At 39.5% G+C, this 13,277-nt stretch overlaps 1 protein-coding gene across 4 annotated transcripts in view; it reads right to left on the bottom strand.

Annotated features, from left to right (window-relative positions):
- Positions 1-13,277, bottom strand: part of LOC124171687 (DNA-directed RNA polymerase, mitochondrial-like) — a 343,150-nt gene that overhangs the window by 218,101 nt on the left and 111,772 nt on the right. For all 4 annotated transcript variants that reach the window (XM_046550928.1, XM_046550930.1, XM_046550929.1 and 1 more), the window contains 3 exons: positions 9,715-9,867; positions 1,455-1,634; positions 1,240-1,328 (listed from right to left, as the gene is read on the bottom strand). In XM_046550928.1, coding sequence (XP_046406884.1) covers positions 1,240-1,328; positions 1,455-1,634; positions 9,715-9,867 — 422 coding nt within the window. The remainder of the gene's footprint in view (positions 1-1,239; positions 1,329-1,454; positions 1,635-9,714; positions 9,868-13,277) is intronic.

Genomic DNA, 13,277 nt, shown 5'->3' with positions numbered 1-13,277 from the left:
CTGCCTCCTTCACCTAACACTGCCGCGCATTGATTGATGTTCGTTCAGTATTGCTAGAAATTGACGTCCCGGACTCCCGATGGAATAGTCAGATTTCTCGGCATAAATACACAGGCAAGACATATGACTGTCGCTAAGCGCAATAAATTTTAAACTACGATCGTTCACGAAAGCATCGAAAAAATTACCAAGGCGGTAGTAAGAAAGTGCCACACCGGGAAATATGGGAATAAAATAATAGCGAAACTGTATTTGATTTATTTCAAGTCGCGGAAAATTCTCGAAATATTTTAATTTTAGAAGCGTAGCAATGCGGTCGAGTAATTCTGTCTCTATGGATGGGAGTGAAGTTAGTTGAAATATTTCCATCAGCAAGTGATTATAGGCTGCGCTGGTCGCCTCTTTTATTAACTGAACATAGTATGTAGGCACTTACAAGAAAATAAAGCCAACAGTAAAAGAAAGCGAGTGCTATCGCGCGATTTTGACTGTGACTCGAGAGAAAACGATGTGTTCTGTCTTCATTTACCGTCACTTAATATGATTAGAATAGTTGGATGCCCCAAATAATGGTTAACGTGAAAATTATTAAAGGTGTATAAGAAAAAAATAAGCGTGAAACATTTATCGCTGAAAATGTCATTCCATGTAGGTAATCGCGGCTGCATTAATGGTCTCTAGTTGTCTCGGTACGATTTGTGGAGGTAGTTAGGCCGTCTCGGGGCTGTCTTGTTGGTACGATATATGGAGGTTTTACAAGATTAAGAGGTTCACTATATAGAGGTTTGCCTATAAATTTACATGTAAATATGTCGGGACCAGAGGGTTGGTACGAAGTATGGAGGTTTACGATGTAAAGAGGTTCACTACATAGAGGTTTTACTGTATTATTATTTTAAGTGAGAAGTTTCTCAACCGAGGTTGGAAATATATGGGTTCATATATGGTTATTCAGCGGACAAAAAAAAAATCGGGGCAAAAGTGAGGTCATTGTATAACTGAGGGTCGTATAACCGAGGTTCTACTGTATTTCCACCACTCACAAAAAATATGAGCAGAAATAGCTGATCAGTGATTTCTTAATAATTTGCCATAAATATGTAGGTTCTATTTAGCATGTGATTTTTTGCTTTTGAGAGCTCTCAGTATTTGGAGCTTCCAACGGTCATGCAAACAGAAATACACAGAATTCCACCCAATGGCTATGAATAGCATAAAATAGAACTAAGCCTACTCTACCTTTCCATTACACGGCTTCCTAACTCCCTGTAAAGTTGATTCGTTGAAGGACTGAATGTTTCTGAACCTTCAGCTAGTTTCCTTATTTCCTGAAAAAAATGGAAGAAAGAAGGAAATTTCAAAACTAATACTATTAAAACTAAATTTAAAAATAAAACATTAACAACTGTTAATGTATGGTACGTTCCAATGAATAAATTCCATCTGTTAAATACCTGAAGAACAAGTTCAACCAACTCCTCCTTCTTTACAGATGCCAGGAAAGGATACAGATTCATGAAGCGATGCCCTATTACTCCCCTTTGACACCGATTTTGTAGAGTCTGAAGGTCCTGACTCAGGGCATTCAAAATGACTTCACGCCACTCTTCATGGCTTTGAGCAAGTTTCTCCCGCTGATTCATCACATGCAGGTATAGAAGAAAAGACTGATAAATAACTAAGTCAAGTAATTCAATAGAAAACCTGCCTAATGGAACTGAGACACATGCAACTGTTTCACACAACAATATTTCAATAAAAATGCTGCTCATCCTTTGCAGTACTGAATGGGCACTTTGCAAAAAAATAGATTTTGTTCGGAGAAAATGGCCCATTGAAAAAAGTCTTGGAACAAGCTCAGAATAAGGTTAAAAACGTGTGAGACCTCTAGCTAACCTCTAGCTCATTACCCCTTGCTAAAATGGCCTCATATGGGGTGTGGGTTTGAATATGTAAAATGTAAAATAATATGGTCATTTTCAATAGATTTTTTCCAAGTTACTGACACTACGGCAAACAATTTGTTCTTTTGGTCGTATGAGTGACCTTTGGAGCCACAAATTGACCATTAAGAGAGGTGGGGGACCATTTGGCAACCTGAATGTAGCAGAGCATGGTGGCTCAGGGGGACAAGCTGTATGCTGCTCACACCTCCTGCCTCCTTGCCCCAAAAGGAGCAAAATTTATGTTCTGAGCATCATTCGTTGAGGGTGAAACAACTATGTGACATATAAACAAATTCTAATGGAAAATAAATGGCAGATGAATATTTGAAATCAATGAAGCAAATGTTATCTGGAGATCATTCGTGGTTACTATATTGGAGATTGTACCTGAATTGTGAACTTTGAAGAAGTTTAATGCCATTTGTGAAAGGTATATTCTTACAGAACAATTCTCCCTATTAATCTCAGGACTAATTAATTTAATGTTACCAACCTTAGAACATAGAGAGAAATCTTTTTATGCTAAGACACCTCGAAACAGAAAAGTCAGGTAGAGAACCCATGGTTTATCAAGGAGCTACACACAAGCAGAGGGGCATTGAGGGGTGTTTTGGGGGATAAACCCCCCCCCCCAAAGCTCAGAGAAATTTTTAAGGTTAATCCATTTTACTTAATTAGATTAATATTAATTATGGAATAGTGTAAGGATAAATAAAATATCCCTCCGAAAGCCATAAAACTCGCCATTTTGTACAATTTACCTTAAAAAATTTCTGACGGAGGGCCTCCACACCTCCTACTTACCCTGGGTGCTATTCCGTACCCTTTAGTGTTAGTTGTGCCTAAAACCCCACCTAGGCTTCATTCCTAACTCTGCCCTTGCACACAAAAGTCAAAAAAGTATATCATGAACTTCTGAAAAATTCTCTATTACCACCATTGCCAAATCATTTTTCATAAAATTCATTTTTCAAGATCATAAGAAATAATATGCAAATGAGAAAAGGTTTGAGATAACACATAAACCCACTTGCAACTGCGAGAAAAACTGAAAATATGTGACACATATGATTGCTAAGTATAGCCGAGGGTTGTATTCTGCCATACAGTGGTATGCCACATAGATTATGATAAGAGACTACTAATAGGGGTTCACTTCAGAAACTTGGGAGGAAGAAAAAACCCAAAACAGCATCAATGGAGAGCAGTTAGTCAAAACCAGTCCCTCATGTTTAATGATGAAACCTCAAGAGTTTTTTGCCCTGCCCGATAACATTTACCTCGTCAGATGAAAGTCCCAGCACTGCATTCCCGGGTAGATTCAATCAGCTCTCACTAAAATTTCTAGAGAATTTTCTTGTGGTTGAGCAGGAATTCAATGATTATAATAATCATTGGTATGAACCATCATGAAAAAACATTAAATCGGGCAAAAAAATTTTGTGCCGGAAAATTTTTTATGACCTACTATGCGGAAAAAAACAGAATGCAGAAATGCTAGATAAGGATAATTTTTGGACTGCTCTTACATAGTATGAATCGGGACCCCAAAAAATAAATTTTTAATGCAGAAAAACAATGTATGCGAAGAATTTAAATCCGGATCCCACTGTATTTATTAGTAAACCCTTATTTTGTTCTTCATTGTGGCTGGATCTCATGTTTCAGTCGCTGATGACCAACTCAGGTGGGTAACATTGGTGCTGTAGATGGCATGCTGCCACACCCACTAACATTTCCCTCCAGTTGCCACCATCAACAAACAGTCTAAAAGTGCAACTAATCATGACTTCCCCAGATGAGTTTCCAAACACATACATACATACATGATTGCCCCACCAACAAGCTCAGCACATATCTCCTTCAGTCCTTAGGCCACTTTCGAGACATGTGCTGTCACATCGTGTGCGGAGAATACTTGAGGCTGCAGGATGGGCTCTCTAGCCACAAATCAGATTCGAGACTAGAGCTCACAGACGCCATGCATGGCTATCATCGATTTTGAGCCATGATCAATGATTACTAAGCCCTGAACAAAAGGAAACCACTGCATTCCCCCAGAGGGTTTTCTACTCCATTCTGATTGGTCACCAGCTGCAATTTGAGTTCCCCTACCTGCCCACAATTGCCACACCTCACAGGCCACTTCTGTGACAGCATCCTTGCGCAGGGGCGCAGCTAGAAATTAAGGCTAGGGCGGGTTTTAGGCGCAAGTAATACTTACGGGTGTGGGGTATTGCATACCCACCAGGGTAAGCAGCAGTTGCGGGGACCCTCCTCCAGAAAATTTGAAGAATAATGGTTCAAAATGGTAATTTTTACGGCTTTCTGAGGGATATTTGATAAATCATAGCACTATTCTATAAGTAATACTGATCCAAATAAGTAAAATGGATTAAACTTAAAAATTTCTCTGAGCTCTGGGGGGGGTTTTATCCCCCAAACCCCCCCCCCTTGCAGCGCCACCATCCTTGTGCACCGGTTCACTTTATGGGAACAGACTCTACTGGTTTAAAATATAGTGGACAGAGCCAGGACATGATAGTCTTGGAATTACATGCATCAAGTAGTTGTTGGGATATTTCTGTGTGGCAAAACAACTGGGCATGGGGTATGACAATTTAGTTTTCTACATAATGCAGTGGTTTCACAAACATATTCTAGCAAACTTCTTTCCCACATGCATGTTCATGCCAGCCATTAATGTGTAGTTTCTTGGAAACCATCACTTAAGACCATCAAACTTCCAATATTACTCATTACTTTCAGGAAAAATAAAAATTTATTCATGGTTAAGCACTTCCAATTTTCTGCAGCTCAATTATCAAACGTTATTTGCAACAAAGATATCAAAGTCCACACATAGCCACACCTCTACATGCTGCAAAAAATATCCAATGATTACTACTTCTCTGTGTATAATAAGTAACATTTTTCACATCATAGTAGATTAAGACTGGGTAAAATCTCATTGAAATTGATAAGAGTATGAACATCAGGAACAACTGATATCTTAGCATAGGTATTTTTAAATCTAATTATCAAGATAATAGGAAGAATGCCTTCAACATAAATTCATTATTTCAATTTCATTGAAAAAAATATTAGTTTTTATTAGAGATGGGTCGAATAGCAGATTTCTCGAATTCGAATATCGAATTCGAATATTAAATCATAGCTCGAATATTCGAATACCTCGAATACTAAATGATGAATGCTGGAATGTTTGACTCGGTTGCCTATGCAGCAGGCAACACAAGATTTTGGGGAGTAATTTTGATTTCCTTAAAATGATTCGAACAGGAATTTAGCTGATTAATGAATAATTTAATTTTATGGAAACAATTGGGCATATAATTAATTCAACTAACATCGCTTTACCCCCACTCCTGCTGCCAAGTGCTAGCTGACAATCTGAGGCATTTTGCAAAATACAAGCTCTTTTCCACCGGATTTTCTTCAGTTATTTTCAGTCCATCTTTGGGAATTCTCACCAGATAAGAAGATGAATTGGAATTGCTATCAGGGAGAAACCAAATATTCTGAGAAAATATCCTTTTGTCTGTGACTGTAACAATAAAGATTTATAGCACCACTCATAAATTGTAACTTGATATATGTTTTCGGAAAAAAATACCGCATCAACTTCCGAGAAGCTCTGCTGCTCATATCGAGTTTCGCCAGAATGCTAAGTCTCCGTCGTGTTTTGACATTTATTTCTTTGCGTAAAATGCTTAAATAAACTCAGAAATACGTCGTGTTTGGTCTTATTCTTTTTGAAATTACGCGCACATTACTAATCTTTCAATTCAATAAAGGTGTAACATCAATTGACGAAAGTCATTCTTAGACACCCTTTGTGCTAATAGATGACTCATGCAGCGGTTGACCTCCACAGAAATGGGGAACTTCGAAGCTGGTAGGAAAAAAAAGGTCAGTGGGGGAGGAAAGGGAGGGCCCGAAACACGTTTCTATTGTTCTCGCGTATTTTTTCGAAGCTAAGGTCTTCGTAATATGATCCCTGCGCGAGCTGTGACCTTTTTTTATTTTAAAGAAGAGGAAAGCCTCAGAGGGGGGGCTAGTGCTGAATGGAGAGGGATACAGGACCTTGGGAAATGCGCTAATGTAAGTATCCCAAGGTACTCACACAGCAGTTGACCTCCAGAAATGGGGAACTTCGAAGCAGGTAGCCAGAAAAAGGTCAGTGGGTGAGAAAAGGGGGGAGGGCGTGAAACACGTTTATATTGCTCTCGTAACTCGATATTTTTTTCGAAGCAGGGGTCTTCGTAATGCGATCCCTGCGCGAGCTGGGACCTTTTGTTTGATTTCGGAGAAGAGGAAAGCGTCAGAGTGGTTGAGGCGAGTGCTAAATGGAGGGGGATAGAGGATCGTGGGAAATGCCCTATGGTTGCTATCCCACGGCACTGAGTTTCTCCTGGTGGGGGGAATCGGGTATTTTCGGATTTTTTCACCCGACTATTTTCGGTTCCCCTCGTCGAACACTTTTCACCGCTAAAATCCACGAATTTGATGCAATTCGTCAACTTGCGTAAAACGGCGCTGCGAGCACTAAATGACTACAGTTCTCTACATTTTTCCGAGTCACTACCAACGACGTGCGTGCGACAGTGTATGACGCGAAATTCAAAGTATTCGAGGTATTCGAGGCGGTACTTTTCGCATAACTATTCGAAATCTCGAATATCGAATACTTTCTAGTATTCGAGGTATTCGAGTATTCGCGGATACTATTCGCACATCTCTAGTTTTTATGGTATTATAGAAAATTTGTTAAAAATTTTTTAGCTCCCCAATGTTGAATTCAACAACAATGAATTTGCATCTTTTTGGATGATGTGATTTTTGTTATAATGAGGTTATACTATATTAAATATTTCCACTACACCCATGCCTTGCTCACTACAAAGGATGCGTTCCTTGAGTCTTTGCACTATACAAATTTGCGCTATGTGAGAGCATTTTAACATTGGGGAGATAGGGATTCGTTCCTGCAGCTCGATTCTGTAAATGTGATATCTACGTTTCGAACCACAGTGGAGTTCTCACGCCTCTCACCGTGAAAGACATTCGAGCGATTCTGAAAGCTGGAGTCGTGAGATGTTCGACAGATTGTTAACGATCACTTGAGTTTCTAATGTTGGTAGCAGTGCGGATCCGAAGAACGAATCAGAATCTCCGACACAAACTTCCTTCAGCGGCCAACAGCAACTTCAGTTACCATAGAGCAACATATACAATGCTGTGGTAGATTCATTCCCAAAGGAGATAAGACTTCTTTACTCAAAGTTGAGTCAAGTCTTTTCTTTTAAAAGTACCTATTAATGATAAGTTACGGTTGCTTAATTAGTTTATAGCTATTAACTGTATGTTACCTCTTTTATATGTTGTCAAGCGCTGCGTATCAAAGCCAGTTATCACGCAGCAGGCTCGTAATTGCACAATTAGCACTAATTTTCTCATAATATGGAGCAAATGCTTATGCGGAATGAGAGCAAGTGTTATTTTATTATTTAATAATGGTTCATTCTCGTATGCGTTTGAGCTGTTCTCATCATTTCAGTACATAATTTTAAATGCGCTGTGGTGCATATGTATAAGTCTGATTGTGCAAGCACATGCCACTATTCACGATTTATACTGGTGAAAATGTTTCTGGCGCGAATACGAGTTGATTATTAATGCTAGAGGACGAGATGTTTACATGTCTTAGTAATTCTATTATGTCAACAGAAAAAAGAATCGTGTTGGTCGTGTTACTGAACGTTGGCAGCAATAATGCATGTAAGAGATGAAATGGATGATTAATGTTTACCTTAACGTACTAAATCATGCCCCAGCAAGCCACCTAAACGTCTATGAATTAATCGTGGTGTGAGCTCAGTGACAATATCCATCGCCAATCCTCGAGATATGCGGGACAAACCTCTTAAATCCTCTTCCCGCATCTCAAAGGGATTGTTGATATCGCATATCTGCCGCCGAAGTATGTGCATCTATTGCCTCCGTCGACATTGATGCTCATGCAACAGTAGCGAACCTATGTAAAGAGCCTCCATTCTCCTTAATAAAAACAAATCGCAGGCTTTAACTTAAGAAACAAATATTAAATAAATCTGTTAACATTCAATACCGTACAATACTTTTACCATTGGTTCTACTCCAAATTATTATGAACATTAAGTTGTGAGTATTTGACTTGCACGTTCTAGCAGATGCACAAATATAAGATAATTGTCAAACCCTCAGCGCAAAGTTTAACTTCTCACCAACTTCAATCGCAATAAAGGCCAATCAATTTAAATAGTACGTGGATGTAAATTTAACTTTACGCATTCTTTTATTTGTTTTTAATACATATTATTTATGGGAAGTGACAATATAAAATAGCCACCATCGTAATTAATGAATAATGTGCTATTACTTATCAATCACAGCGTAAATTCATAATGAAAAATTAGAGCGCATTGCCGCGACGAAGCTACCACGGGCCCTCTTGGGCATGAATACTTTCACTGACGCGGCAGTGAGAGTGACGTCACTAAAAAGTTTCAGAATCGCTCCAGCGTCAAAGCCATGAATACATTGACGAAATCCGCTTGTGACGGCCATATCACATTTACAGAATCGAGCTGCTGGAAGTAAAGGTGTTGTGTATCGAATTTCCTATAAACCATATATATTCCTATAAATAGGAAACCTTATTCATATAAACCTTAGAAAGCCTTAAAAACCCTATTTATAAAAACGTTTAGTTTAAAAAACATATCTTTAAAGATAGTAGGCACTCATTCAAAGACTTTTATTCACGTTAAAAAAAATTCGTACGTGCTTTTGAAATCCCCTCCTGTCGTGCGGGAGGGAAAGCCAGCGCGATCCCGGGTCAGGGGTGTAAATAATACGGAACTTGCGCGTGAGAGAACTCAACGCGTGTCGCGAGGCAGTTGTTCTCGGACGCCGAGTGGGGAAAGGAGGGGAAGCGGAAGAGGTGCCAGTTCAGAGGTGAGGCTCACTCTCTCTCTCTCTCTCTCATCAAGCACGACTGTAGCAGGATCGCAGACAACCTTGCCTGGTGGAAGGTTGATGGTGGCCGGTCAAGGGCTGATTGCGCGGTGGAGGGATGATCCTGATTCCTAGCGGCAGTCTCGCCAGAACAGCTGTTGGAGTTCCGCCAAATCCGGAAGTTATCAGGATTTCGAGTGTCGACGTCGCCAGGACCGTCCTGGAGTTCCACCAAGACACCAAAGCTGTGAGCCCCAAGTACTTGCCCTGCCCAAATATTGTCGTGCTGAGTTCTCTCGCTATTTGGTATTGTGTGAATGAGGGAATGGGGTATTTTTTCCGAGTTCCGTATTTTGGTTTGCTTGGTCACGGGCGGCACATGTGCCAATCATTTCGCGTTTGTTTCTTCTCCACCCGAAATATTCATTTTCATCGCATGCTTAGTCTGTTTCTCTGTTAATGAAGGTAATTATATTGCATAATTGTTTGTTAATTATTAAAAATAAATGCTGTTATAGATACTTGTGTCCCGACCTTTCATTTGGCAACCTGTCATGATTCCTCGGATGAGGACCTATTTCACAACCCGATTTACGTTAGCCTGGTAATTTGTAATTAGTTTAGTAGTGGTGTAGACCGAGGGACAGCGCCCGTACGGTTACAATACATAGCATTTCACAATATTTATCAGTATTCAAAATTATCTTAAGATTCCCAAGATGCAAGGAGGACAGGTATAGATACTCACATGAAAAAGAACCAATTCATTAGGTTCTTCCCTCAGCTCTATTGACTTCACTTCCAAGCAGTCTCTCAGCTCGGTTTGAAGCTGCTCCAGTGTGAACTCCTTTAATTGCTCTCCATCAAACAGACCAGACACAGGTGAGTGATACACTTCTGGCTGGAAAAGTACAGTCCATGTCATGAGAAAACAATCCTGACCATAGTTTGATTCCAATGAATAGTAATCACTACCCACATAATATATTACAGTATTCAAAATTATCTTAAGATTCTCAGAAAAAAGGGTGAGAGAAAAAACTTCACTGACCCTTACCGGACATTCGTACGCTGATGGGAAAAGCATTACATAGAGAAAATTGTTGGTCTTGGCCCAATATGGCAGAAAGTGGGGAGGCTAAGGGTGTAATATTTCAAAGATATGGTGTCCTATACCAGAGCCATATACAATGGAAGACCGGTTTAGCTAGTACAGCATTTTACAAGAAATGGGTTTTAGCGAGTGATAGTCTTTGTACCGCCAAATGGCCTATGTTTTACAAGTAAAATAAATTGGACATAGCGAAGTCAATAAGTTCCTTCCACTGTGTACGCTCGGTATCACGACAGATATGTATTTCTTGAGGGTGATACACCGCTGGGCAAGCATTAACTATTATGTTTTGTTTTATCTGTTTCTTAAATAAAAATACAAGATGTGTGTCAGATCTACAACACCTAAAGCCAATTATGTCCAAGCATACATGTTATTTATGGCCATGAGTATGCTCTGTGCATTCTTCTTTTGTTAGGCCCTTTTGCTATCAGCGGCAGGGAATGGAAGGAAGATGACAGTGGGAGAGGGAGTTAGTTTCCCCCCATCCTCTTTGGTAGGCTTCATCGCTAATAGGCTATGTATTAAGTGCAGGAACTTACATTGTAGTGAAGCCCCCTCCACCTTTTCCCGTGTGAGGTATGGAAAAGGAAAGTGCAACATTTTCCTAGTTGATCGCCAACTTTACATTGACTTCCAACTTATGGAAAGCTAGAGCGTTAACTGTTGCTGCATGCCAACCGGCAATGTATATTTTGATATTTCTTAGATGCATTGGAATGTAGTTCAACCAAGACATCATCAGCTATTGCCATGTAGGAATATCACAGTTATCACCAATCAACCTTAGGTTAGTGAGCGAGGACTCAGCATCGCTGAGTAAACAAGCAGATTTACTCTGCTAATAGCAGAAATCCTCTACTTAGCAACCAATCATAGTGAAGCTTCATTATCTCTTCCGCATACTCTCCAAAATTCTGTACGATTCAAGGTTTCACTTCACATCAGCAAAACTGTGATGCACTTCTGCACAATCCTTAAATTTGTTTCAGTGAATAGTTTCACTTGGATGTGAGTTACTCTCAAGGGCTATGTACGATGCGAGCACAATTAAAAAATGCTGATTCCTACATTAGATCCTTTGAATCTCTTGGCAATGATTAAAAGTTCCTATACATAGACTCCTGTGTCAAAAATAACATTCTGCTCCACATTTTGCAATGCAGCAAATGAGTCCTTGCTAATTCGTTCCCATGCAGTACTTTTATCGTAGGTATGTACACTGCCAAGGGTTATTTTTTCGGAGGTACTGAAGTTTTGCACATAAAGTAAAATATTTATATCATTGCAACCGCTCTCAAAAAAAAACTCTCAGACTATAGAGGGGTAAACTCAATGCAAGCGATCCTTAGGGCACAATCCAAGGCAGAGGGCAGATAGGACCTTGGCATTCAGCAGAAGAGAGCAATTGAAACACTTCCACCATCCCGTCAACTGGATGTGCCCAATCACACCGCAACAGAGAGTTGGGGTGTTGGTAAGGGGCGGAGTTTACACAGTCTCAGGGGCGTAGTACAGTCAGGTGGTTTGCGCGAGTGCATCATGTCCGGGAAACATAAATCGTAGGACCTTAAAGTTAAAATTACAGACGAATTCGAAAGTAGCACAACTTCAAAGACTGATATCGGGAGGTGGTTTGATGTCTCATCATTTTCGTTGTTCACAATATTAAAGAAAGATAAAATTTATGCAACAGTGACCAAACTAGGAACACCTAGCAGCGAAAAATATTTGTGGCAAGGGGAACATCCGAAAATGGAATCTGCACATTTCAAGTGGTTTTGTCAACTAAGGTCTGCAGGACTGCCCATAAACGGTGTAATATTAAAGACAAAAGCTGATAGCCAATGGGAGGAAATACCTTCGACCACTGAATCATGCCGTATTTCAGTGAACCTTTCGGCCAATTTTCCCAACTGACTAACGTACTGTTTAAAGATTCAAAAACTTGACCAAACTGAAATTATCGGCATGATGTATTCGTAAAATTATCCATAAACTTCCACAGCATACCAAACATATTGATTCCACCTAGTTATGCTGTTTTTACAGCTTCCTTCCGCGGTCAAAAAATATAAGAATGGGAATAAAATCACTGAAACTGGGGGGGGGGATTTTATAAAATTGAAAAGTCCCTGTTTCCTTCTTTAAATATGTTGCTACTCAGCTAGATTGTGCCTGACAATGACTCTTTACCTGTTTACCTTCGTTAAATACCATGGAAACAAAAGAAAAACAATTGAAGAACAATTGAACAAACAGTAAAGAAGAACAATTATGAGACTTTGGTGGGCTTATTCAACACCTTCGGACACCACGACCGCTAATCTTAGCAAGTAATTTGCAAGGGATTATAAGCACTGATTAAACCCGGCTTCTACTGTACGATTCAAAACCAGAGCTGAACACTTGTGCTATGTTTTCCAGTGGAGAGAGGAGTGCATGAAGAGAACTCGATGCTCCAGTTCAATGGAGACTAATTTAGGCATTCATATTTCCACCATACACCAAAGATTGGGAGAGGAAAAAATTAGAATAATAATTCTTTATTAATTCCAGGACATGTGGTCAACATGTAAAGAACAAGTCAAGTAGGTACACAAAACAAACATAGACAATAAAAGTAAAAATTAGATATTCAGATGCAATGACATAAACTCATCAATAGAATAGCAAGAATTGCGCACCAGATACAAATAAAGTTGTTCCCTAAAGTTACATATAGAACATATTTCCCTTAATTCTTTAGGTATAGCATTGAAAAAAAATCACACCAGCATAAACAGAGTTTTTACTGTACATGGTGAGATTATGGGAGACGATCCTGAAGTCTTTAGAGGCTCTAATATTGTAATCATGTACATCACCATTTATTCCTATTTCAAACATGCATCTGTATTGAGGGATAAAAACAATAGATGAAAAAATATAGAGACAAGGTAATGTTAAAATACCCAGAGATTTAAAATGCTCCCGGCAGCTACTTCTGCCAGGAATACCTTGAATTAAGCCGATGTCTCATGGTCAAATTTGCATCAAATTTGATGCAACTGACGCGCACTCTGTCCCACGGTCAAAATTTCATCCAACTGGCTTTTGGTCCTATTGTTTGTACAAAACACCGATTTGTCCAAATGGATAGGACAGGTTCTAAATTTTCATCCAATTGGATGAAACCAACCAATCACAGGACCTTT

The sequence above is a fragment of the Ischnura elegans genome, chromosome X (genome assembly GCF_921293095.1).
Source record: "Ischnura elegans chromosome X, ioIscEleg1.1, whole genome shotgun sequence".
Taxonomy (NCBI): Eukaryota; Metazoa; Arthropoda; class Insecta; order Odonata; family Coenagrionidae; genus Ischnura; species Ischnura elegans.
This window is presented reverse-complemented; position numbering and strand designations above follow the sequence as displayed.